This window comes from Oryzias melastigma, linkage group LG4 (genome assembly GCF_002922805.2).
Source record: "Oryzias melastigma strain HK-1 linkage group LG4, ASM292280v2, whole genome shotgun sequence".
NCBI classification, from domain to species: Eukaryota; Metazoa; Chordata; class Actinopteri; order Beloniformes; family Adrianichthyidae; genus Oryzias; species Oryzias melastigma.
The window spans coordinates 2,579,591-2,607,238 of NC_050515.1; the positions used below are offsets into that span (position 1 = coordinate 2,579,591).

General features: G+C 36.6%; 1 protein-coding gene across 6 annotated transcripts in view; it reads right to left on the reverse strand.

Moving 5' to 3' along the window:
• Positions 1-27,648, reverse strand: part of tle2b (TLE family member 2, transcriptional corepressor b) — a 154,269-nt gene that overhangs the window by 35,516 nt on the left and 91,105 nt on the right. For 4 of the 6 annotated variants that reach the window (XM_024278858.2, XM_024278859.2, XM_024278860.2 and 1 more), the window contains 3 exons: positions 7,425-7,487; positions 4,797-4,871; positions 1,477-1,657 (listed from right to left, as the gene is read on the reverse strand). In XM_024278858.2, coding sequence (XP_024134626.1) covers positions 1,477-1,657; positions 4,797-4,871; positions 7,425-7,487 — 319 coding nt within the window. The remainder of the gene's footprint in view (positions 1-1,476; positions 1,658-4,796; positions 4,872-7,424; positions 7,488-27,648) is intronic. The other 2 variants (XM_024278862.2, XM_024278861.2) reach the window with 2 other exon arrangements.

Sequence of the window (27,648 nt, forward strand, 5' to 3'; positions counted from 1 at the left end):
GAAAATTCCTGGCCTTCCAGAATGAAATTTATGCTCCAAACTGCGTTTTCAGGGAGTGTCCAGACTGATGCTGCTGCTACATCTGGATTTGAACTGATTAAAAGTTCATCTTAGACCAGCGGTCTGCAACCTTTAACACTAAAAGAGCTTTTTAGTCTAATTTCTTACAGGCCAGAACCCACCGAGAGCCACAAAGTCCCATTTTATCGTTTAAAAATTCACAATTTTAAGGCTTTTTGAGCAATTAAGATTTATTTGTAGTTTTTAATAATTAAAATAATTGAATTACAACAATGTCTCTGTGTTTCTATATATAACTGTTTTTTTACTTTTGACAGCAGCGCGCACTAGTTCCTTTCAAAATAAAACCCATCCTGTGTCAGGAAGGTCCTCCTTCAATTCAAAATACAAAGCATTCAAGCAGGATATCTTTTTTATTATTAAATATTTTAATCTAAAAAATAAACAACATTTTAGTATTTATTTTAAAAAACTCAAAGCATTTAGAGTAACATGAGTTTTTTTATTGAAAACACACAACTCTAAATCATTTTCAATCATTTTAATATTTAATATTTGTTCATCGTTTGTAATTTACCAAAATAAAAAAAATAAAAACTTTAAGGGACTTTTACTTGACTATCTATAAATCAAAAACACAAATATAAAGAAATCTCTTCAGAATTTCTGACAGTAATTTTAACTTGTTTTGCTTAGTTGTTTGACGTGTTAAGAATCAAAGCAGAAATGACAAAACTTAACTAAATAATCTCGTGTTTATTTAATTGTTAGCATTTCTCATTAAAGCTAAAGAGAGACAATAAAGAGATAAAAGACCATATTCCATTGGAATTTAAATAGTTTGTTCTTTGATGTTTTGTTTACTTGAATGCTTGATAGACTGAAAAAAGTGAAAAATTGGATTAATTAACAAAAAGTTCTGTAAGTTGTTACATTTAAAATGATTAGTTTTCCTCAAATTACAAATTTGAATTTAAATGTAACAAGTTTTTGAACTGATTCAATGTTTCCCTCCTTACAGTCTACAGAGGGAACACATGTTTATAAGAAAATGTTTTTATAATTAAGAAAATTATTTTATTGTTGATCCACATTTAATGATCATGTCTATTTCTTGCCATAAAGTCGATATAGGAAACAACTTTTGGAGTTTTTTTCTTTAAAACAAACTTTTTCTTCGTCGTCTGGACAAAAGTAAACGGTGAAATGATGAACTTTCTCTCTGAAATGATGGTTTGAATCATTTGACATGAGCGTGTAAACCTCTTTCCTCTGCTGGATCGTCCTCATACACCGGCTGCAGCAGAGGTACCCGTTACCATGACAACGTGGCAAAATAGTCCGCTTCTCGTAAAAACAATTTAAATGTAAAAACACTAAAGTAGTAACCTCATCCGGCATTCACCAGTGTGTTACCAGAACAGTCAGAATTAAAATCAAAGTTTGATATTTTACCTCGGAGAAGTTCGGGGTCGATGTGGTTGCGTTCGTCTTTGGAGGCCAGATGAGCCGAGACCCCCAAGGCGCCGGTCAGGGCCAGGAGCCCCGAGCTCCCCGCCCCCAGCGACAGCCCTGATGGATGCGGCGTCAGAGGGATGCCAGGGGCGTGGTGAGACAGGTGCTGGAGCTGCTGCTGCTGCGACCACAGGGACAGCAGGGGGGCGGGGTCAATGAAAAAACAGAGGGAGTACATGGTTAGAAAGACAAAGTCAAAAGAGGCCGAACGTCCACGGAAAACATATGGGAGGAGCAGAGCGCTGAAGGAAAAGAGCAAATTTAAGATATAAGAGGAAATCGGCTGGAGAGGAAATGAAAATGATGGTAGATAGGAAGAAGATTAGCAGATTAAGAGGTGAGCAGGACACCGAGGATGAGGAGCAAATCCAGTCAGACTGAAACAAGCAAAAGGAAGAGAGAGGGAAAGGGCAGGCGTGGGTGAAGAGATGGAAAAACAGAGGTGATGGGATTTATGAGGAGGAAGGAAGGAAGAAAAGATGTCGAAATTGGCCAGGAGGAAAACGCAGAGATAAGAGAGGAAGGAAAAGGTCTGAGCCGCACCACAAACGCTGGAACAGAAAGGCTAAAGAGAATCTGAGGAACATGAGAAGACAATTAATGAGAGCAAGAGACACAAATACAAAAATAAAAGATTGATAAGCAAATCCAGAAAGAAAGGAGAAAAATACTGAGAAAAGCGCGAGTGGAGAACAAGGGAGCATTTACAGATAAAGAAAGGCTATTATGCTGAGGGATCATTAGGATGTGTTTTTGTGAAAACACACACAAGGATAACACACTTCAGGGACAGCCGTGTTCGGAACGCTGAGAGAAACAAAGAGCTTTAGGTTAACAGTAAAATGATCAGAGCAGCAAAACAGGAGAATCCTCGCAGCAAATCTGTGACAAAAACATGTTTATGTCTGAAGATGCATTCAGACGTCAGAACTTTCACTCATGATTAAAGTTAACACACACGATTAATTGAACATTATTAATGTGCTAATATTTAATAAACTGATTAAAATAAACTTTTTATACAGTCTGTGATTGAGATTTTATTAAATTAAAGAGATATTATGGCATTTATTTGTAGGTTTTGGACAAAAGCAATTTTTTATTTTAATAAATAAGAACATCAAGCAGTACGCCCGCTATGGGGGGCGGAGCTAAACGGAGCTGTCTCCCATGAGAAATCCAACATCAAGGAGATAGACTATTATTTTATTTTGGGATGTGGACCAACAAGAATTTTCCACAATAACAAACTCCGACGTCTAAAATTTGTGGAAACTCCGATTCACAGAGAAAGTCCCGCCCACCGGCGTCGTGAGCAGAACGGACAGACACGCCCCCACCGGAGTAGATTCCAGTCGAGCTGACCTGAAATCCATCAAAATTCTCCCCAAAAGATTCACAAACACAATAAAGAAAATGTATGAGAAAAAAAATAAAAATAAAAACAGAATTTCTGGAAGAATGTCAAATGAGCAGTGAGAAATTCTTCTTTTTTGGGCTGCTTGGTGTGACTTCAGCCTGGATTTTTTTTTTGTATTTTCATTCAAAAACATGTTCATTAGTTTGTTGACGAATTTTATTTTTGTTGTATTTATAAAATTACACCAAACACTTTCATTCTATGTTATAAAAACAGCTATTTAACCATTTTCGGGGTTTCCACAACAAAATAATCCCATTTTTCCAGATGTATTTTTCTGTTTTTACATGACTTTATGTCCAGTGTGTGAATACAACATGGAAAAATGACAAAATAAAGGTGGCGTCACATAGTAGAGGCTGTACTGATTAAAATGATACCAAATAATCAGCAGGTTGTCTTTTAAATTGAAAATATAAAACTCAAATACAGACAAAAACTGAGTTTTAGACCATAGGTTCCAAAGGGTTAAAAATAAACGTTCTAAATGTACGATTTTGCGTGTGATTATCTGCAGATAATAAGTGGCTGGCAAATACTGTAAGTGAACAAAAAATTAATTTTTTCCAAATTGCGATTAATTGGTTAGTTTTTTTTTAATTGATTCCCAGCCTCACTAATTATTTGATTTGATATGCTACATGCTGTCGTATTGTGGTTGATTTTTAAGCAAAACTGAACTTCTGAGTATTTTTTTTATCTAAATTGTGATGGATCAGGACCAGATACAAACCAGTGGTTTGTGACCATTCAGTATCCCTTCTATTCTAAATCCTCCTTTTGCTGACACATAGATCCATTAACGTCTTCATTTATCTGGTCAAAACTGTACGTCTGCGTAGCTCCAATATGGATCACCATTTTTCATGCTAATGTTCGTATGAGGAGCTATAAGCTAACAGGAGAGACCGTAAACAAAGGCATGCTGGGAAATCAACGTGGGGTTTCTTCCAGCCAACAGTCCCGCCCACAACCCAGAGGGGAATTTCGAATGCTGCTCTGCAGAAATTATGTCGTAAAAAAACCACAAGTTTTGGATTTTTAAAAACTGAAAAATAAGAATAAAAAAAACACAAAAGAAAAAAATAAATTGGAGTGGGACTTTAAATAAAGACAATAACCCATTTGGCGAATCAATATGTGTTTTTATGAGGGAAAATGTATTTTATTTGAAAAAAATGTTTTTTAAAATAACAGTTTTTTGGGTATTAATTTATCCTGATTTATTTTTTCTTTTCAAAATAACGGACTTAATACTGAATCATATTTCAGGGCAACTTTAAAACTTTTTGACTTCATTTTGGTTCAAATATATAAAAAAAATCAAAACATGCATCTTTAGAGACGGTGTTCATCAGAAACAGAAAACACAGTAACTCTCACATGAATTATTTGTACTACAAACACAGTTGTGAACAATTCTGAATGAGATTCAATGAACATATAGAGCTGCTGAATAACAACATATCTTATCATTTACAAACAAAACTAAAAAAAAGACTTTTAGCAGAATACATGAAACAATCTCATTCCTAAATTTACTATTCAGATTCACAATTATGTGGAATAAGGTCAAAAATGTCTATTTTGTTTTACTGTTCTAAATATACATGTATTTTTTTATTTATTTATACTTTGTTTTTGTTTTTGTTCAAGCCTTTTGGCTTCTTTCCCTCCCTCCACAGTCATTTTATTTATTTAACCCACACACAATTTCATCCTCTGTTCTCATTTTATTGTTATAAGTTGCATGTCTGATTTGTGCTAAATAAATAAAATAGTATTCCTCATTAGAGTCCAATAGTCGGTGTTGTCTCTGGTGCGTATGGAGGCGACTCACCCCGATGATGGCGTTGAGTTCCGCCATGGTGACCTGCTTGGCCCTCTCCACGGCTTGGACCACCTGCTGCTGGTGCTGGACAAACACAAACGCACAAACACAACACGAGAGCAGCGTGTAAACACACAGATTTGAAACAGCCGGCAAAAAGCAAACAGGCTACACTGTACTATTGACCACGACGTAAACAAACCAGCCCAGCGTAAACCTAATGTACACAACTCTGACGTTTGTGTCTCACAAACAACATGCGGAAAAGGATTTTTCCCAACAAAGCTTAAAAAAACATCTAGATTATGGAAAGACGCTTTTACACGACTAATATGCAGGAGGTGGACACAACTACACAGAATCTCAGCTCTGTTTACACTGACTCCCACAGCAACCAGTCACACAAACGCAAACACACATTTGCGTGACGGTGTTTGTACAGCCACACACAGGGAGACACAGCGTGTCAATATTGATCAAAGTGACAGTGCTGTGACCTTGCTGTCTCCAGGCAGCGCATTCATCAGCGCGCCCTGACAAACAGAGGTATCTGTGGGCTCGCCATCCACACGGCAGCCTGACACAACCGCCGCCGTCTCCACATTTTGTCTTTTCGCCAAGACTCAGAGCTAACGCACAACCACAAGCACATTCTCACCCATTCAGCTCCTCGTCATTTGTTCAGGTGTCATCAAACAGACTTTAAAACTATTAGCAGAACACCAGCAGAAATGATTAAACTGTCAATGCAAAAATATGTAATAAATGCAAAAATATATATATAAAAAAAGTTCAATGAGGAAAACAATTTTTTAAATAAATGTTTAAGTGCATCTAAACAAGGACCATCACATATATTAGCAGTGTGGATCAGTGACGTGTTGTCAGGGGAGGCAGGTGGGTCTGTGCCTCACCTTTAAAGTATCTCTAAAAAAATACTTAATAGAAAGGAATTCACTTTTGCTACATTAAAAATCAAACATTAATTTTTAGACGTTGATTCCATGATTACTTTTTTCTGTGTGGATTTTCAACATTTCTTTGGTAAACAAGAAAAAAAATGTAGAAAATATGTGAATTTCCTGTTTAAATACACAAGACAGCGGCAGGTGAGGCACCAGCATTCCATGCCTAACCTGCACCAAGTCTTCTTATCACCATAAAAAAGGCTTTATTTTTTATTGACCCCATTTGCTTATTTCTGGCCAACTGTGTGGTTACATTGGTGCCAGTTTTTGACTCATTTAGTCGTTTTTAATCCTCTAAAAATGCGCTATAGAAATACACTATGCGAGGCTGCAGTATGCCTGCCTCAAGGCAGAGGGCGCTGGTGAGCCCAGAGAACGTGACAACGCAGCTAAGTGATAATAGAACTTCTGGTAGCAAGTCAAGTGCAACTGCCCAGTTATTCCTTCATATTGTTTAGCATAATTTTCTAAATAAAGAATTTAATTTCTAAGCTCAGGAATTTGAGATTCGTCGCTGGCAGAGATCTTCTCCTTTAAGACAGACAGACTGATACTGTTCATACCTGAACTATAAACAACCCCAAAACAACATTTTGATCCGTTAACGCATTTCTGAGTAATCTTCTAAAAACATGCGCTCACAACAGCAGCCCCTCCCATACCCACGACAAGGAGCTGATATCACTGAAGCTAAAAGCTGAAAACGCTGAAGCTGTTAGCTAGCTAGAATATTAGTTAAATTAGCCTAAATAAATGACAAAATGCCAAAGTTAGCCAAAACTGCTAGTATGTAGCTGAAATATTAGAAATATTAGCCAAATTCCAAAACAGCCTAAAAAGCTAAAAAAAAAAGCCTAAGTTAGCCAAAATAGCTAGTATGTAGCTGACATATTAGCTAAACTTGAAAAAAGCCTAAAAACCTTAATAAATGCCAAAATAGTCCATAAAGATAGCAGAATGTCATAACTTTCAACTACACTCTGACCCCAAATAATATAAGTAACGACTAATAGATAATTAAATTACTTGTCAAGTATTTAAATAAGGCTACGAGCCTCAAAAGAACTGCAAGACACAATGTGCGCCCCTGACGACGAAGCTCTACAACCCTCTATGGACAACGAAAAACATGCTGGACCCAGACTGGTCACCCCTTGTATGGGTGCATATAGAGGCGTTAACAGAGTTAAAACTAGTGTTGACTTCTGGCTCTTCTTACTTACAATCACATCCTCTCCATACGCACACAACCTCTACACACACAAAGGTGACTGTGAAGGCTGCAGAGATACGGATTTAACAAATGAAATATGACAAGATACTTAAACTCATTCAAAGACTTGTTTTCCTTCAGTTAAAAACACAAACGTGTCTGTGTGCAAAAAAACAACAACAAACAGAATTCATTCTCTCCAGACAGAACCTACAAGAAAACCTAATGAGCCGTGTCTTTATCAATACGCACACATGCGGCATGCTTTAATGAGTATATGATTTGTGTCAATTAACAACACCACGCCACAAATTAGAACCAGTGCTGAATATCTACACCTTGGTACTTGCTCTTCTGGAACTGATATGTTTGTGTTTGTCGTCAGCAGAGCGGAGGTGTGAGGCGCTGTTTCTCTGTTGTTGTGTATTTGGTGTGTCTGGCAGCGATGGCACTCACCTCCTGAGAGAGGAAGGGGATGATCTGAGCACAGATGGCGCTGAGACGTTTCACAATCTCTGCCTGAGATGGAAAAGCAGACAGAAGGAAGGAAAAGGGAAATTAATTCATGCCTAATATTGTTAGATTTAAGTGCACAACCAAGCAAACTAGATATATAGCATTAATGCAAGTGTGAATGTTGTAAGATCAATGTGGCCGCGTAAGACGCCAGAGCAGTTAGCTGAAAATACTGAAGCTGAAAGCTTGCTAAAATATTAGCTAAATGCCAAATTAGGCAAAAAGCTGGAAACATGTCTAAATTATCCAAAAACAGCTAGCATAATGCTAAAATGTTAGCCAAACTCCAAATTAGCCGAAAAGCTGAAAACAGGTCTAAATTAGCCAAAACAAACTAGTATAACACTAAAATGTTAGCTTAACTCTAAATTCGCAAAAACAGCTAGCATGAAATAAAATGTTGGCTTAGCTCCAAATTAGCCAGAAAAAAAAGAAACATGTCAAATTAGGATAAAAAAACAACCAGCACAATGCTAAAATATTAACAAACTCCAAATTAGCCACAAAAAAAATAAAAAAAAAATAAACTGGAAACATGTCTAAATTAGCCAAATATAGCTAGCTTAATGCTAGAATGTTAGCTGAACTCCATATTAGGCAAAAAAAAAAAGAAATCTGAAAACATGTCCAAAGCAGTCAAAAACAGCTAACTTAATACTAAAATGTATTTAAATCTAGTTTCTAGTTTTATTACACTTGATTTAAGACAAAACTAGCTTTCCTTTCTAGCAGAGAGTAGTTTCAAGACAATCAATCTTGAATACATCTTGCTGAGTATTTTGATTTTGAAAGCTTCTTACTTTAATCAATATCTCCAATGAAAATCTTTTTTTTTTTTAACTTTATTCATTTTTTAAGCAGAAATGTTATTACTAAGTGACCTAAATTCAACAACAGAGTTGCTGGTTTTTAGGGAAACTGCAAAGTTAATTTAGAATAAATGTATTTAACAATAGAAAGATAAAACTTTTAAAAAATAAACATATTTACATTGTAATTTTTCAAAACTATTAATGTTAATATCCAATTTTAGTCATATTTTTGGATGATAAGAGTTTAGAAATGAGGATAGTCTAACCGTTGGGCCACATGTGTGACACCCCTGATGTAAACAGCTCTCATTAGTGAGTCAAAGTCATAATAAGTCTATAAACAGATTCAGTTTATTTTAATTTATGGTTTGATGTTCCAATTACCAGAACTATACATTTAAATCTCAGTGTTTTCAGCGAATTTCTTGAATTAATTTTAGCATAAACCCAGAGAACCCAAAACACAAAATCTCACCAAGTATTCATAGTTTTTAGTTTAAATATGTTATATTTTATTTAAGATGAAGATAACTCACTAGTAACTTTTCAATTATTTGTAATGACTGGTTCCAAGACAGTACATCTTATTGGGTCATTCAAACTCAAAAACATCTTATTTTAGGCAAATTTTCTAATGAAACAAGTTGTTTTTACCTTATATTAATATACTTTTTTAAGTTATTTTTGTTAAAGGAGAGTGGTTTTGTTTCAAGAAACAGACTTTATCGATTTAGGGAAACTGAGAAGTTTAATTTGACTTAAAACACAGAACAAATACATTTAATAAGAGCGAGGCACAGAAACAGACATTTATGTTTAATTATTTAGACAAATTGATCTAAAAATGCGTAACTTTAGTCTTTAATATGAATGTAGTTTAGAAATAAAGATAGTTGGAGTTTTGTAGCACTCAAAATATGAAATATTTTGGGGATAAAAGGGTGAATTTGTATGTTAATGATGTGAAACTTTTTCTTTTTAGCAAAAAAAGGCTTTTTTAAGACAGAATATTTCCAAACACCACAGCAATATACCTGAATATGACGGTTTATCGCTAATTTTAAGGTATAATTTAGTATAAAAAAGACTAAAACATCACAAATTACCTTAAAAACTCTTACCACGATAAAATGTACTGGTTTATTGGCAGGAAACAGCTTTAAATTATCTGTTCTTATTTATTTTCCACACAATTCTTGTTTATTAATTCTCATTTATGCCCAGGTCTTCTATAAGAAAGATCTAATCTCAATGGGATATCCTGGTGCAATAACGGTTAAATAAAAAGATTCTATTTTGGATCAGAAGGACATTGTTTTGATGTAAATTGTTAATTTAACATTAACATTTTTGTTAATTTTTTAGCAATTAACAGCAATAAACAAACAAACAATAAAACAAACAAAAACAAAAGTCAGCCAGTGTTAAAAAGGCAGAAATTGTTTCATACATATCAAATATAATAAAATTATATTTTCTTTTTTATTATTTTTTTCCTAAATATGCAATATGGTACTTATAGAGGATAGTAATAATAACAATAATAATAATAGAAACAACGACATAAATAATAAAAACCCACATTTGAAAGGCAGCAGCCAGAAGCAGCTTATTGAAGCCTGCCCCTTAAAACACAAAAGTACCAATTCCATTGGCCATTTTGTTCATTTTTTAAAAGAAATAAACATGTTATGTTGTCTTAAGAAGGACTTTTTTCCAGTGCTCTCCTGCTGCGATGGCGCACAGACCTCTGTGTCTAATTCTATCTGTCTGAGTCCCTCAGCCTCATTTTGTTCTCTTCTTCACTCCGCCGTTCTCCCTTTTCCTGCAGCAGCTCTCACACTGAGCCATTATTACCCTATTCATCCTCTTCCTCCCATCCCTCACTCATCACCCTCCCCTTTCTTTGTCAGCCCTTCTTCCATCACTCCACTTTCCTCTATTTCATCTTCCTTTTCCTTCCCTCCGTTGCCCTTTGTCTTCCTCATTTTCAGACGACAGGAGGACGGTTTATTCCTCCCTGCTCTGCTTTTTCTCTGTATCACTTTATCCTCGGTAACACGTGTCCCTGACACTTCAGGATGTCAGGGAGGGGAGAGAAAGGCAGTGATGGAGGGCAGCGTGATGACTGACAGACCATAATACAAAGGCTGTACCACACACACAAACCCAGCAGCCTGTCAATGGGAGCCACTCATTACGGCTTCAAAAACGAGGCATCCTCAAACACAACTCAGCCTCACACGTGTGTCGGCATATGCATGAGTGGGTGGGTGATTGTCCCTGAGCCCCTCCATGTGTTTGTGTTTGTTTGTGAGCGCTCGCTGACCACAAAGACGGAAGGCGACGGAACAGAACGCCTTTTTATTTGAACAATTGGAAACAGATGAGCGTGACGGCGGCAGTCAGACCTGCGCCGCTTTAAACGCAAAGTAATCATCGTCTTGAGTCCAAGAGTTTGAGTTTGACCCCATTCTGCTCCAGATGTTACTGTAGCAGTTCTTATTCTGGTGATGGTGATGATGAGGAGGAGAGAGCATAGTAATGCAGAAGGTGGCCTCCACCAACAACAACAACATTATTCTTAGATTATTTTTTATCAACAGAAATAAAAGCTTGTAAAAGAGTCACTAAAATAACAGGAGATGATTTCACTCATGTTTGAGTCTTTTTTCTGTGTAAACTAAACTAAATTTTAACCTGATGAGTCCAACTTCAAAATGAAGATATATATATATATATATATATATATATATATATATATGAATATATTTGAAGATAAATTACAAATAGTGATGGAGGGTACTCAATAAGAGGCCATTCCAGAGTTATTATAAATAAAAGTGGCACCAGAAGAAATAATTCTGTATTTCATTTTGTGGAGTGAGACTGAAATAGTATAACTGAAAAAATCAAAAACAGTCCAACAATAAGGCAATTTAAACTTCAATACAGATCAACAATCTTTCATGACTATATAGGCATAAATTATTGATAGCTATGTATGTACAAATATTTATGCATATATGTAAGTGTATATGTGCATTTGCGTGTATACATATGTATATAGCATGTATGGGTGTATATACTATATATATATATATATATATATATATATATATATATATATATATATATATGTATATTTTACATACATACATAGTGGAGCCGTAACTCTAATAAATATTTAACTAAAATGAAACATCCTTAAATTAACAGATTCTACATTTATTTTTAATAAATTATAACCTTACCTCCACTTTTTGATACTTTTTTATTTTTACATTTTATTTACGGTGTTCCCCCGCGTATTCGCATTTCATTTTTAGCAGATTTTTTTCAGTCATGCGACTCTTCTGGTTCGTCACGAAGTTTGGGAGAATCTCTGATTCTTCTTCTTCGGATTCTTCCAAATTTGGAAGAATTGGCCCAATCCGAATTCACCCAATCTGAATTCGGAAGAATCCGAAGAAGATTCCGAATTTGGATTGGGGCAAAAACTCAGACAATTCAAGACGTTTGTATGAAACTTTTGCGTCCGAAGGTGGTGCAGCAGTATATGAATGGCACGCCAGCCCGTCGGCACACTGGACGTGGTGTGAACAGGCGCTTCTGCTAGAACTTTAAAAAAAAAATTTTTGCCATCAAGTGTAAATTAATACCCTAAAAATATTAACACATGTTTCTGCTAAGAAGAACTGCTCTCTGACTCTCTTTTGTTGTTTTTTTACACCCCAAACCCAGACCCGCTCCGGAGTCGGCCCACCAAGATGATCTGTGTGTGTATTTTTTTTTTATTTTTTTATCTCTTTAGTCTGTTTAGATGCAAAAACATGATCACATTTGTCAGTGTTTTATTGTGAATAATTGGTTACATTTTGAAAATAATCCAGATTTTCTCATGTATCTTCATGCCAGAATTAACGCGGAACGCTCGCTCGCATACAAAATAGACACTGAAACTATCCGCTGAACAGTGCGACCCTTCCGCGGAGGATCATGGCGCTCCGCGGAAGGTTTTAACCACACCACAGATTAACAAGGGCGACAAATGGAAGCGGCCTCTGTCCCGCACAGCTTTGTGACGCTTCCGCGGCGCTTCTGCAACCAGTGTAAATCAAGCGTTTGCCACAGACAGAGTGACACTCCTCATCTGTCACAAAGTACGCTGCTGTTCTGAATAATAATAAAATAAACTCTTTATTTTAAGCAATAGTCTAAAATTCTTTAGTAAGCTTTTACAAAGAATGATCAGAAGTGCTTTTGATGAGTATGGATCGGTAACGGATATTCTTTGGCTGCGGGGGTTGGGGGATAGAATGGTGATGGGGGTGGTCTGTATTCGCGGATTCCGCGGGTTCGCGGAGGTCTCCAGTCCCTAACATCTGTGAATGAGGGGGGAATACTGTAGTTACCTTTAGGTTTCAAAATTAAAATTTGTTGCTTTTTCTGAGCATTTCTTAACATTCTCCCAATTATCATAGCTCTAGCTTTCTCCACATGTGATGTTTAAGGTAATAAACATATTCAAGATCTTACAATCTAGATCTAAACAGAAACATGTGTTTCTTAAATTTATTTAATTACAAACAATCAACACAGTCTTGGTTTATTATATTGATATAATGACCTTATTTTCTGTTTTCATCAGTAAAATAACAATTTGTAGAGCGGTGCAGCTAAATTAAATCTAACTCGTTGAGCTCGTACCATGTGCCATTTCAAAAAGGGGGGGGGGGGGTCGCTTATGTATTTTCTATATTGCCCTTTGCTTTTCTGCTTACCTGCTTATTTCTGGTGGTTTGATCACCTATATAAACCCTTCATATATTTTTAAAAAAACAATTAAGAGTCACATTAAAGGTGGAAAAAACAAACCGTCCCAATAAAATTAAAACAATGTTTCCACAATATTCATCATATTGTTTTATATTTCTGATGTTTTCAACCCTTTGTGTGTTTGTGAGTTGAGTTTTTGGTTAACAGTTAAGCCAAAGTTACTTTTTGCATCTTTTTAAGTTAAAATAAACTATGAAACATTTATGTGTACTCCTGAATTTCAGCTTGTAAAAAAAATAATAAATCCTTCAAATTAGAAGGCTGTGAGACTTCTCATCTGCTCAGAAATTCCCGGTCCATTCCTGCTGTCTAAGAACAAAGTAAAAAAGTCCAAAAAAGACAGAACAAATGAATTCTGCAGGGGTGATGTGGTCTGAGCCAAAGCAGGTGTCAGAGCAGCACATCACAGTCTCATTCCACCGCCGGCCAGAGCACGGCCACCGGGGAGCGCCGGCAGCGGATGCAGGGAGGAATCGATGGCCAGATACAAAGCAAGAGCGAAAACTTGTCGATAAACTCTGGAGGGCGCGTTCGCTGCCAGCTGGCATGGAAACAGATAGTGATGGGGAGGGAGGGAGTCTCAACAGGAGACGGATCAGATGTAGGTGAGAAACAACAGAAATATTCACCCAAGAACAAACGGCTTGATGTCAGATCAGACAACGAAAGAAGATAAAAAACACTTAAAGTCCCTCTCCGACAATCTTCTTAACATAGTAAAAGTGTTTCCAGTTGTCTTTTAATTATGATTTTGCCGTTTTTTGCCTAAATCTAAAAACCTGGACATAGTTTCTGCATTTTAACTGGAGTTAACAAGAAATTCGCCTCCCTGTTGCTGAGAGCTCTCTGTTTACACACTCTCCCGCAAGTTAGCTGGCGATCGATATATCAGAGCTATCCAGATTTAGTGTTTCGAACCAGATCCCAGGTTAGACGAGGAAAACCAAGATGTCCATAGATCTATTTGTCTGCACTTGGATGCTGTTTGTAAGTAACATAAATTGGGGGCTCGTCCGGGATCTTTTTCAAACAGCATTTTTATTAGCAGCTCCAGATTCACAACAATTTGAATTAAAAAAAAAATAGAAATGCAATTTTGAGTTTAACTTGCTTTATATATGTCCACCATCTTAAAAAATAAAAATAAAAAATGCCACAAGAACTTGTTCAAAGCTGTCCTGATCAGAATTTTTCTGTTCCCAATCTGATTTGGAGTCATTTGATTTTGATACTGATACCAATACAGAGTTGCATACAAAATGTTTGTAAAGCATTATATAAAAAAAAAAAAAAAAAAAAGGAAAAAAAGTGTCATAAACTGAATCTGATTGGTCTCTTTTTAACATTTGATTCGCTGGTGTCCCTCTGTTGGCAGCTCGGGGAGTGCCGTTCTCTTTGAAAATAAATTACCGTTCTCTTTGAAAATAAATTAAAATTCAATCTTTTTTCTGTTTTAATGCCTTTGTAGGTTGTTGTTTGGGTGACGATTAAAAAAAAAAAAAAAAGAGACACTTGCTGTCAGTTTTAATGTCTGAATTACTTTACTGAGCCGTTTCGTACGCCTCTCGTTCAAACTGCTGCGCTCTCCGGCAGTAAAATGCTGGGATCTGTTCCCAGATTTCTACTAGTACATTTATTTGAAATAACAAGCTTGAAATACACAGTACTGATCAAAAGAATAAAAAAATATATAAAGATCCGATCCTGATCAGCAGTGGCGGTGTTAACAGTTTAGGGGCCCTGGGCGAACAGTAAGATGGGGCCCTCTGAAGTGGTTGTATCAATTATTTCTTTTTTAAAATCCTTACAGAGTAAAACGTCCATAACGTAATTTCTTTAATTTCTCAGGTTTTGAATGATGTAACAAAACAATACTCTGGAGTGTTCTCAACAAAAGTTTTTAAATTTCTCAAAAGGACTTTTCTATTTTTTACTCTTCACATCCGTTCCTTTGATTCTGTTTTTTCTTTTCCTGTTTTGTCTTTCTTTCTGCACTTTTGGAAAAGTAGCAACACATTTTTTGCTTTCCTCTTGCTTATTTTTAGACATTTTTCCCAGCTGGTTGATGACCGAATGTCTCTTTTTTTATGCAAACTCTTGGAAGAGTTTCTAGCTAACTTGCAGTTAGCGGAATATTCCCTTGCTGCAGATTTACAGGGGAGCTTGAAACACTCACATGAGCAGTCTTATGTCATTTAAGGGATTTTTGTTTTTTTCTTTTGTTATAAGATAGCAAAAGACTGATGGCCATAAAATTTACTTTAAGAACATTAAGAAATATTTTAAGCCTTCAGCTTGGATTGCCTACCTTTGCCAAATGGTAAGTCTGGCGGGAAATCCAAATTAAAAACACAAGTTTTATCAAAATGAGTTTTTGTGATTGAGATTCATAGTAAAGTTTTTCTGTCTGCTTGACAGCTTTGCATTTTACACAAAATGATACTTAATCTTTAATAACCCTTAAAGAGTGCTTTCTGGGGGAAATGTGGTCATATTTAGCCTTATTTTATGGCCATATTTTGATCTTTTAGTCTTGATACACCAAAAGGGAAAAACACACATCTTTCTCTGCGTGTTTTAGAAATATAAATATATATGTATATATTTTTTTAAGATAAAACCTTTTCAAAATAAAACCTTCATAATTTTATGATTCTACAACTTTTTTACATTTATTTCTTCATAACTCCACAAACCCTTTTTAAAAACCTGACTTTAGGAATAATGATTAGACCAAAAGTCACTTTACTGCCATATTTGATTTGTTGACCTCTGAACTTTTCTTTACACATAAAGGTGTTTTATTCTTCCGACTTTCTGCCATTTTTGCAGCATTCAAGCCCAGGAAACCAACCGGCGTTCGTTTCAATGCTTTCTTGTGCATTTTGCATGTGGGAGAAGGAAGCAGCGAGTTTCTCCTTCATTCAATTCATTACGGCCTCTGCTGCTCTCTCCACCCACATGTTCAACCCACGGCCTAAACGCTCCTACCTGATCTGTCAGAGCGCACTCTGAACAGAACGGAGGGAAACTGAAGCCTTCATTAATTAAACCAGCAATTACTGACTGGTGGAGAATCATGCAGATGTTTTTTAAAATAATGATCCAGATAAAACGAGGATCCTGAGTGAAGACAGCGAGATGACTCCCTGCTTTGAGGATTCCCTGCGTTCTAAATATTACGATAAATTGAACTAACTAGAGTTATTTGTGACATCTTCGTGAATTAAAAAGGTAGTCAAACTACCGTCTGTGAGGGAGCTGCATGACGGGGACCGGGTCATTTCCCAGCAGAACTTTGAGGGTTTTTAATGGTCAGAAAGGACGATGTGTGTTCAGACGCTGCCAGTCTGAGTCTGATGTAAACCGAGGGAGCAGCCTGCAGCCAAACGTTTGTGGGAAAACCTGTCAGTGATGATTTCTACTCAGATGAAGTAACTTAAACCCAAAAATGTCATGAATTTATGTTTGACTCCTGTAGAAGGAACGAGAACTTCGACTCTTCTTGTGATTTAAATGAGAGAAAATGAGTTTCCTTCAAGATTTTTACTTTGTTTTGATCAAGTTTGGTAAAGAAACATCATATTTTTATAATTATTTTCTTTTTATATTTAATCTGCATGTTTGTGATGTCTGTTTTAAGGTTAATTTAACACCAAACACAGAAATGTCAATTTCCTGACCTACAGCTCTAAAGTTGAAAGATTTTATTTTAGAACAGGATTTTGATCATTCTTTTAAAATGAATTTATGTCACTTAAACCTACAGCTTTTCTAAAAAAAAAAAAAAAGGTACTTTTAATGCTCAATAAGAGGTATAAAAGTTGATAAGAGGACAGATATGTGGGGAAAATCTTGCTAAACTTGTTCTAAGAGAAGTCTCCTGGTTTGTAAACAGGATCTGTGTTTTTTTTTCAGTTTTTTTCTGATTCTGCCTGAATGAATTAAAAGCTTTAAAGAAAAAGTTCCTCATTTGCTGTGAAAACCAGCAGCATGTGTCATGTGTTCAGTCGGGTCCAATGAAGATGTGAGGAGGTCATAAACTTCCACAGAGTTCAGTCCGAGCACAAAAGTTTGGCTCTTTGATTGATCAGAATCAATTAATTAGATAAATCAACAAGATACTTTGGTTTTTGGGCACATTAGTAACAGATTTTAAATTTAAAATAAATAATTTCGTTTTTCTTGATTTCCTTGATGGAATAAAAAACCCAGAAATGAAGACGATGAGGTTTAAAAAAAAAAAAAAAAAAAAAGCAGACTGTGTAGTTTAATCTAATGTATCCACATACAGAACATCCATCTCAGCCTTAAAGTCATGCCAACATGTGAAGTATGTAAAAACTGTAAACTTTTTCTACTCTGTATTTGTGACATCATATGTCTGCACCTTTACACAGGTGAGCCAGTGCAAAGTCGGGCTTATAGTCAAATAATGTCATTTTCTGAACATGTTCAGCCTTTTCTAAACTCTGTGATGTTTGAACCTCTTTGTACCTGAATTTATTTCCATTTTTTTAAAGGTGGTTATAAATCAGGCAGAATTCTGGATAAAATGATTCAAATTAGCATCATACTGGGTTAAGGAATTAATGGATGGATGGATGGATGGATGGATGGAAGGATGGATGGATGCATCAAGCTAGCGGACTTTAGCTTTCTGTGCTAAATCAATTTATATTTCTTTATGAATCGATATTTGATCGGTTAAGCTTAAATCCATTTAAAATTATTAATCGATTTACTCAGAAATGCATTTTTAAGACACATTTTCTGTATATTTGTCACTAGAATGTGCTAAAAACACCGTTTTCGATCCAGTAGGTCTTTAACAAATATGTGTTAACATCTGTAATTGCACGTACTGCAGAAAACATTCAACATTTTGATGCCAATACTTTTACTACAAATAAATATCAGCTCCAAATTTCCGCCTTCTTGACCACTAATGACCAAAACCTTCCGGTTGATCTCCTTTTGTACCGTGACGGCGCTCTCGGAGCTCTCTGCAGCCTAATTGCCGCTCGGCCCTCCGTGGTCGCCTCTCAGGTAAATATTTGCAGCCAGCGAGGTACTAATCATCCTCTGATTAGAGCTAGCTGTTGTGGGGGGGGCATCTCTCCTTTGCTGCTTTCAGCCCCCCCTTCTCCCCTCCCTCCGTCTCTCCTCGCTCTGTTTTCCCTCACTGCTCTCGGCCTCCTGCTCCCTTTCTGCCCTCCTTTTTATTCCTCCTCACTGTATCTCTGTCCTTCTTTTTTCCCTCAGAGTCTCCTCTCCTGCTCTTGTTTTTTCCTTCCCTCTCCTCCGGGCTGCACGCCAGCTCCTCTTCCCTGGCGCCGAGCCAGCCCCCCCCCTCCTTCATCCACAATGCCACTGATTGATGGCCCCTCTATTCTGGAAGTACAGGAAGAGAAACAGCAGAGGGAGGGAGGAAAAGAGGAGCACACACACGTGAGCTCACCGTGCACGCACACACACGTGCACACACACGCGTGCACACACGAGCCGCCGCATACAGTTGTGCAAACACTCCCGAAGCAAAATGGCACCAACACAAAAGACAAAAGGAGCACACGTATGTGCACACAACAAGCAGCCTCTCGGCACCGCAGACGCACAATCACACACACAAACACAACTCAGCTGTCAGAGCAGAAAGGAGGACGGACAGACAGACAGACAGACAGACAGACAGACAGACAGACAGACAGCAGACCACTGAAAATGAAAATGCAGCCGTACGGCTCATTTCTGCGCTCAACCTAAACATGAAGCTCCCCCAAAAAACGACGTGACTGCAGGGACAAACGTGCACTGTCCACGGCACGCACGCCGGGATGTCACCGCCAAAGATCAGAGATCAGATTTGTATTTGCACTAATCAACCATATTGCAAAAAAATGCAAAACGGTATAGAAATACACAAAAAGTTGGTGCAAGAAGAAGCAAAAAAAACCCATCTGGGCTTCTGTTGGAGCCTCTACCTAATAAAAGGTTAAATTAATATAAAATACAACGTTATACACTTTACACATCTTAAAACACATTTACGTTTCATAAGACAGGAAAATTTACAAAATCTGGTCTGCCAAGTTGTGCGAAAAATATTCATTTTTTTGTTTATGAATTAGAAAAAAATGCTAATATTGAAATGATGGTTCTGTACTTTCATACAATTCTCTGTTACTATGATACATATGGTTTTAATGCAGAAAACCTTTAAAAGTCATGAGATTTATTACATAAGGTGGCGATGTTTTCTTTTTTTTAATGTGACGACAAACCTTCTGTTCAAAGCAAAATAAAAATCGTTTTGAAATCCATTGTGAATGGAAGCTCTTTGCATTACTTCTTCATTAAGATTAAGAACTGCTCCGAGAGGCCGACTGAAGACATATCACTTCACCGGCCTCCAGTCTCATCAGAAATGTCTCCGAATGTTCACCGTATTTCTGAAGATCATTTTCGCAGCAACAGGAGATGATTTCATTTCGCATCCAGCTGTGATTCTCTCCGACTCTTCGAGGCTGAAAGCTTCCAGTTGCATAGAAACATCAAAACCGAAGCTGAAGATATTTGACGGCATGAGCAGAGGTCGGTGCCGCAGATCATCCACCGCAAAGAACTAAATATCATCAAGTATTTTTGTCTAACTTCTACTTCAACAGTGTGTTTACACTGGATATACGAGAATTACTAGTAACTTTTTAAAAAGATGGAATGTCTTGTAAGAAAATCTCAAATATCTTGATGTTTATTATTTAATTAAAATCTTAAATTGAACTTTTCTTTTACTCACAAATTACATAAAAAATGACAACTGGATGTTAAAACCTGTAAATTTTGTTTGAATTGGTCTAAACATAGTAATAGTTGGACTGTTGAAGCTTTTAAAACAGGGAAAAGTATGAACATATACATATATGTACTTACAAGCTTATTTTAAGGAATAATATTTTAAAGATAACTTCAAGATTACATTTTTGACAGTCAGGAATTCACAATTGATTTTAAAAAGTCCGTCCGAAACAAATCAATACATTAATAAATTCTAATGATAATTTTAAATGTAACAAATAACAGAACTTTTGTTAATTGATCCAATGTTTCACTTTTTTCAGTGTAGTTCTATTGGCTGGTTTTTTCACTTATATTAAGGGAAAACATTATGTATTATATATATATAAAAGTGAGCCCACCCCTCACTTTTGTTGCCAGGTGTTTGCTATTGTTCCATGCTCTATTAATCTATCTATTATGATTATTATTAATTATTATTTACAATCTATTATTATTATTACTATTTTTAAATAACTTTATATCACTGTATGGACACTGACTACTTTACATTGTGTCAAAAATTCAGTAAAAAAGAGGATTATATTTTTTACTTCTTTTAAGAAATAAATTTTTTTTCCAGAACACAGACTCACAGCCGAATGATAAAACCGTCTGTGACTGTCTTTATTTCTATTTCTTTTCTCTTTTTCTGTCTCTGTTTATCTTTCTTTGAACCTTTATTCAAAAGTGTAGAGAGTTGGATTAGTTATTTGGTTTTGTTTGTAGATTTCTCCTTCTTCTAAAGGTCATGACCCCTCCATGGGTGAGGTCTCTGGCTTTTCGTTGACTGTATGAGAACTGGACCGAGTTAGAGTGATGTCACCCATAGAAAATGGTTTACTTTCAGCTCCAACTCATTCAGTGGACATTTTTTTGTGATCCTGATGTTGGAACGAGGCGTCATCAGTGAGCCGTGATTGGTCGGAAATCTGTCAAATATTTCAGCAAAACTATTTTTGAGAATCCTGATTGGTCAGTTTATAATTTGACTAATTTGTCTGTAGAAAAAGTATCATAAAATATAAGGTAGGATTCGGTTTGTCAATATTTTTAGCTTTTTTTAATATAACATTTATTTTTCCACATTTTTAAAACATCTTTCAAGTTGAATTGATTTTTTTTTTTTAATTTACAATTTTATTTTTCAAATCTTCAAGATTTCCTTATACTTTTGAGGTTGAATTTTTTTTATTCAAATTTTCTATTATTTTTCTAAATTAATAATGTGTTTATTATCATTTTAGATTTTATTTTAAATGAACAGAAAGCTGCTGCTGTTCTGATGAGGACGTTTCTACTGTATTTAACACAATAAGAAGCGTTTTGTACAGCTGGAACAACGTTTTGGACATAAGCAATAAAACTTTACATTTTACACTCGTCTTGGGAAAACTTCAGACCATGATCGTACAGAATAAACAGACATTTTCTGACCTTAATTATCTCAGTTCTCAGAGTCAGTGAACGCACCAGGACTGAAGTTAGCACCCTCTTTGATTTTGATTGGTCCTTCGTGTTAGCCCCGCCCCCACATGCCTCAATGGGGCCAAAAGGTTATGAAACTGAAAAGTTAAGATTCAATAAATAAATAAAAATAGATTTGAGACAAAAGAAAAAGTTTTTAAATTAAAATTTTGAGTTTTGAAACCTAAAAACATTTGAAGCTGAAAATAATTCAGTTTATTTTAGAATAGGAAAACATTTTGGACATTTTACTTTTTTTTTGGCCAAACATCAATATTTTTTTCAATGTTTTTATTTGGGTTTCAAATATTTTTGGCCCCGATTTGGCTCCATATTCTGAATCCATATCAAGATGACTGAAAGCTTTTTTTTTTTGGTAATTCTAATTCAGGCCAACTGTAAACAGTGAGATCCACACATGATGTGAACAGAGAGAATGAGAGAAGACACAGAGGCAAAGACATCAAAGCTACACAAACACGCACCGACACACACACAGACACAGACACCCACAAACACACACAGACACACACAGCACAGATGCTCCAACATGTGCAGACAGGGACAGCACACACCACTGATCAGAGAGAGTGCAAACTGCACATTCAGAGCACTCCGACCTCCTGAAAGTCTGCTCTAATCTGCCTCTTTAAACAAAAAACAGCTATAAAAAACCTCCTGGACTGTTAACAGACGGAGGACAAAAGCACGAGAAGGATGAGGAGAGAAGCTCCAAAAGTAAAGCGGTAAAGGGGTGTCTGTACAGCGAGGTGAGGATTCAGGTCACTTCTTCAGCCAGACACACCAAAGCAGCCGCGCTCACTCAGCCGTGGGTACAAACACGCCGAAAAAAGGCCAAACGGCTCAGGATAATTAGGCTGGCAGATAAGCGCTGGCGCATACACTTTTACAAGCAGATAAACAATCTCCAACGCTCCACCTACTCCTTCTTAATCTGCCTCAGCGTCTCCGTTTCTGTTTTATTAATACCGTTCTCTCAGTTTCCTCTTTTCTTTCCAGTTTTTGCCCTGTTTTATGTCAGACACACACATGCGCTCGGTCTCATGTGTGGTGGTGAAATGAAACGAGGGAGCAGGAAGGAAGGACAGCCAGCTGCTTCGTCTGTCCTCAGGAGTCCGTGGGGGGAGCAGTCTGGCTGTAGAGCATCCTGACTGTCAAACCTCCTATAATATCCTTCCTGCTCTGTGAGCCACACAGCCTCTTTATTCTCACACCAAAGAGACGCGCTGGTTATACATGCACGTTCTCACAGCTGCACTTCTACTGGGTCATTCTTACAAACAGAAAATAGTGAAATAAAACCAAAAGTCATTCGGCTTTGTATGCCCCGAGGTGCTATGGTCTAACACATTTTTCAAAATGGCGACTTTTCTGTTAGTTTTATCTCCATAGCAACCATTTTATTTTTTGGTCGCCTTGGGGTGACGAACAAGTTGATGTGATTTTTAGAAGAATCGGCAAAACTAAATTTTTGGATTTCCTTAGCAACTGAGATGTTTTGCTAGCCACGCCCACATTCCTTATATGGTTGTGTCGTATATTATATCATTTTGCTCAGCTTGAGCCAACAATTCATATAATACATTTTTTACGAAAATCTGGTAAAAAATGTGCGAGCAATAGAGAAAATGTGTTTATATGAGCTAGCTATGCTAAGACCATTCAAAATCTACAAACTTTATCGATAATATTTTTTTCCAAGTAACCTCTCAATGCTGCCCGAAGAGTTAAGAGGGATTAGAATGAAGTCCCGAAGAGGTGTTTAAATTTGTGGCTCGTACTAATTTTTTACATTTCAAGATGGCAGCCTCTTCTCAAGGTCAAAGGTCAACAAAACTTCAAAAATTTGATGGAACAAACAATGCATGCATGCATGTTCTCACAGCTGAACTTGTACTAGGTCATTCTTACAAACAGAAAATAATGAAATAACAAAAAAGCCATGATTGTATGGCCCGAGGTGCTATGGTCAAACATTTTTTTTAATGGCGGCTTTTCTGTTGCTTTATCTCCATAGCAACCATTTTATTTTTTGGTTGTCAGGAGGTGACGAACAAGTCGATGTAACTTTTGGAAGAATTGACAAAACTAAATTTGAGGATTTCCTTAGCAACGGAGGTTTTTTGTTAACCACACCCACATTCCTGAAATGGTCATGTCGTATGTTATATAATTTTGCTCAGCTTGAGCCAATGATTCACGTACTGCATTTTTATATTCCGGTAAAAAATGAGCGCGCAATAGAGAAAAGTTCAAAATCGACAAACTTTATCGACAACATTTTTCCCAAATAGCTTCCCGATGCTGCTCGAAGAGTTAAGAGGCTTTAGAACAAAATCCTGAAGAGGTGTTTAAATTTATAGTTGGTGCTAAAGGTTCATTAAAAAATATGAAACAAACAAAAAATGTATTTAATTCCATGTTGTAGGAAAATGTGAAAATTGCCAAATTTGTCACAAAATGGTTGCAAAGTCGCAGGCCATCCCATAATAATTTAAACCTTGCAGTAAGTAGGAAGAATTTAAAAGCCGTCTGGTCCTTTAGACATCTGCAGGACAGAAAAACAACTAAATAATTTCCAATTGTTGGTTTTATCTTAGACTTTTTCAAGTCTTTGTTGCTTCTTGAAGGTCTTTATCTCACGCTGCTTTATCCTAAATTTACACCTCAAGGACAAACCGACTCTTTCCTGATGGGAAGTTCTCCCACAATGCTCGGCACTTTTCTGCCTGTTGAGCTCTTAAACGGTTATTTAGCATCACAAAGATATCTGCAGGATAAATGCGTCTTCTTTTAAGCTTTATTGATGAATAGAGTGTGGGAGGAAACTGTAAAAATAAACAATAACATTTCTGTTGAATTGAAACAAACATTAAATAAAAAAAACATCTTTAGATTCTTTTAAAAGATGGAAACTTGTCATATTTTTATGTTTTTTGGATAATCTTTGTTTGTGATTAACATATTTTGCGACATAAATTTTATTTTTTGTCTTTTTTTTGACTATTAACTGTTAAAAGAAACGTGTGGACTGCAGGGGTGGAACTGCAAGGGGGCAACAAGCTTTTCCTCCCCAATTTTTTTGTCAATATTACTATTATTGACAAAGATTAAGAAATTCTTAATAAAAACGCATTGCAAAAACAAAGGGAATGTTTTAAAATGAAATTTTGAGCCCCTCAAATTATTATATATATATATTATTTTTATTTTTATTTTTTTGTTTACTTTTTCAATTGATTTACATTAGTAATATCACCTCAGCTAATATATATATATAAAATCAAACATTCTAGCTCTGCCCCTGGTGGAACATATTTTTATTGACTCTATTTCATATTTTTCTTATGTTTTTCAAAATAAAGATGCAGATTCTCTTATTGCAACAGTAAAGTGTGTCCAACACTAAAGACCTTCAGCTCTGATGTTTGATCAGGGCAGGTTTAAACAGAACAATCCATCATTTAGATGAGCAAACTGGATATTGATTTTTTTAGATTTTTGACAAATTCAACACATAAAAACACCTAAAAACAGAACCTCGGCTGTTATGTTCATTTTTTTGCCCCGTCAGCGTTCAGAGAAGAAGCTGCACATTAAGCCCTGCAGGATCCTGCTGCTTAATCCATAATTAAAGCAGCTTCTCGTCTCCACTGCAGTCCTGCATGTCATCCTGTCATTTCAAGGCCGGTTATTTACAAAATTATTTCTCCTCCGAACTGAATCGTCTGAGAGCAACATGTTTGCTACAAACTGCTGCTCCTCTTGAAACTTTTATGAGTTTCCCCCCAAAAACACAGTTTTGGTTTTTATGGACCTTTCATGTCGACTAAATGTTATTTTGTGAACTAGTGTCAGGTTGGAGGAGCACTTCCTGAAATGCTAACACAGTAACTACCCTAGCTTGGGGGGGCGGGGGTCCTCCAGAGGACACTGCAAGATAGAGGAAATGCACCCGTGTGCTGAAATCGCACCGTAGCTCATGAACTGCACAAGTCTACGGTTTGTGCACATCAAGTGAGTCTCACTGCACCAGAAACACACAGATGCTGCCAACCTTAGAGCTTTGTCAGATTTTGGGGGCTCCACGGCTTCATTCTGCTTCAGATCCCAGCAGACCGGATGTCTCTGAAGGTTGTATGATCTTCTTCTGCAGGCTCTCTATGGAGCTAAATTGGGGCCAATATTATTTGAAACCCAAATGATCCAAATTGAACGTTTTGTTATGCCAAAAAAAAGTAAAATGTCCAAAATGTTTTGTTCTGTTTTTTAGGTTTCAAAACTAAAGTTTTCAATTTCAAAACTTTTTTTCAGTTTTAAATCTTTTTTAGTTTTAGAATCTGTTTTGAAACTAAAATATTTAGGTTTGAAAATGAAAAGAAGAGTTGGAAGACAAATAAAAAACTGAAACAAAAAAAAAATAGAAATTTTGAGTTTTGAAGCCTAAAAAAGAGAACATTTTAAAAATAAAAATACGTTTTCTTAGAATAGCAAAAAGTTTTGCACATTTGACATTTGTTTTTGTCAAAACATCAATATGTTTTTCAAAATCTTTTATTTAGGTTTCACATATTTCTGGCCTCGATTTGGCTCCGTAGATCTCTAGTTTCTTTACTAAAATAAACTTTGTTATTTTCAGCTTCAAATGTTCAGTTTTTTAGGATTCAAAGGTAAAATTTTCAATTTCAAAACTTTTTTCAATTTTAAATCCATCCATCCATCTTCTTGACCGCTTCTTCCCTTTCGGGGTCGCGGGGGTGCCGGAGCCTATCCCGGCTACTGATGGGCGAAGGCGGGGTACACCCTGGACAGGTCTCCAGTCTGTCTCAGGGCCTCAATCACACACACATTCACTCTCACATTCACACCTAGGGGCAATTTAGAGTCACCAATTCACCTATGAAGCATGTTTTTGGACGGTGGGAGGAAGCCGGAGTCCCCGGTGAAAACCCACGCATGCACGGGGAGAACATGCAAACTCCACACAGAAAGGTCCCAGCCGGGAGTCGAACCGGGGCCTTCTCGCTGTGAGGCAAGAGCGCTAACCACTGCACCACCGTGCAGCCCAAAAAGAGAACATTTTAAAAATAAAAATACGTTTTCTTAGAATAGCAAAACGTTTTGCACATTTGACATTTGTTTTTGTCAAAACACCAATATGTTTTTCAAAATCTTTTATTTAGGTTTCCCATATTTCTGGCCTCGATTTGGCTCCGTAGCTCTCTAGTTTCAGTCCAAACACCTGCCTCACAGGTTAACTGGAGTCTTTAAATTGTCTTTGGGTGTCAGCGTGTGGCCCGGCGCAGCAGCAGTTTTGGCTCCAGCGGCTCCGTGACCCAAAAAGGGATTCAGAGTTCTGAAGATGGATGGACGTTAGATCTGGGGAATTTGTTTTCTTGCTCATTAAAATGCCAACAGGAAGGCTGTCGTCTGTAGGAGCTTTAGGTCCATTTAATGTCGGGGACATTTCAGGCGACGGCAAAATAACACTCGTTTTTCAAACTACACAAGAAACACAATTCCAGTGAGTTCTGAAGCTGAAGAGGGGAATTTTAGCAATAAAAAATTCAAATTTCAACATGTTCAAGGGACGCGTTTTGTAAGTAGAGGCCAAACCTTGTCTTAAAATGTGTGCAGTGATGGACGAACATGAGTTTGGAACGCACTTCCATCGACGTTTCACTGGAAATAGTCGCTTAGATGCATGTTTTTTCTTTGGTGCAAGTTTTCAATGCTTTTAAGATTTAAGTTCACAGCAGCCCTGAGCGCGCATTCTCTCTAACCTCTGACGCCAAACAATTCCATTGGTTACTTGAGTCGACCAAAGGAAGTGGAGGCGGGACTAACCAAATGTCGGGAGGTGGCAGGCCCCGCCCTGACGAGTGTTTGACAGTTTGCATTGCAACTTGAATTTTGGCCGAGTTGATTTGAGTTTTGACTCAAACAGAGCGTGACCTTTTACTATGCAATAAGTTTTAAGTTGTTTTAAAGTTGAAAGTTATAATGACATTCTGTTAGCTTTTTGAACAATTTTGGCATTTGTTAAGATTTTTTAGGCTATTTTGCAGTTTAGCTAATATTTCAGCTACATGCTAGCTCTTTTGGCTAATTTATGATGTTTTCTGGGTTTTTTAGGCTGATTTGGAGTTTAGCTAATATGTTAGCTTTATGCTAGCTATATTGGTTAA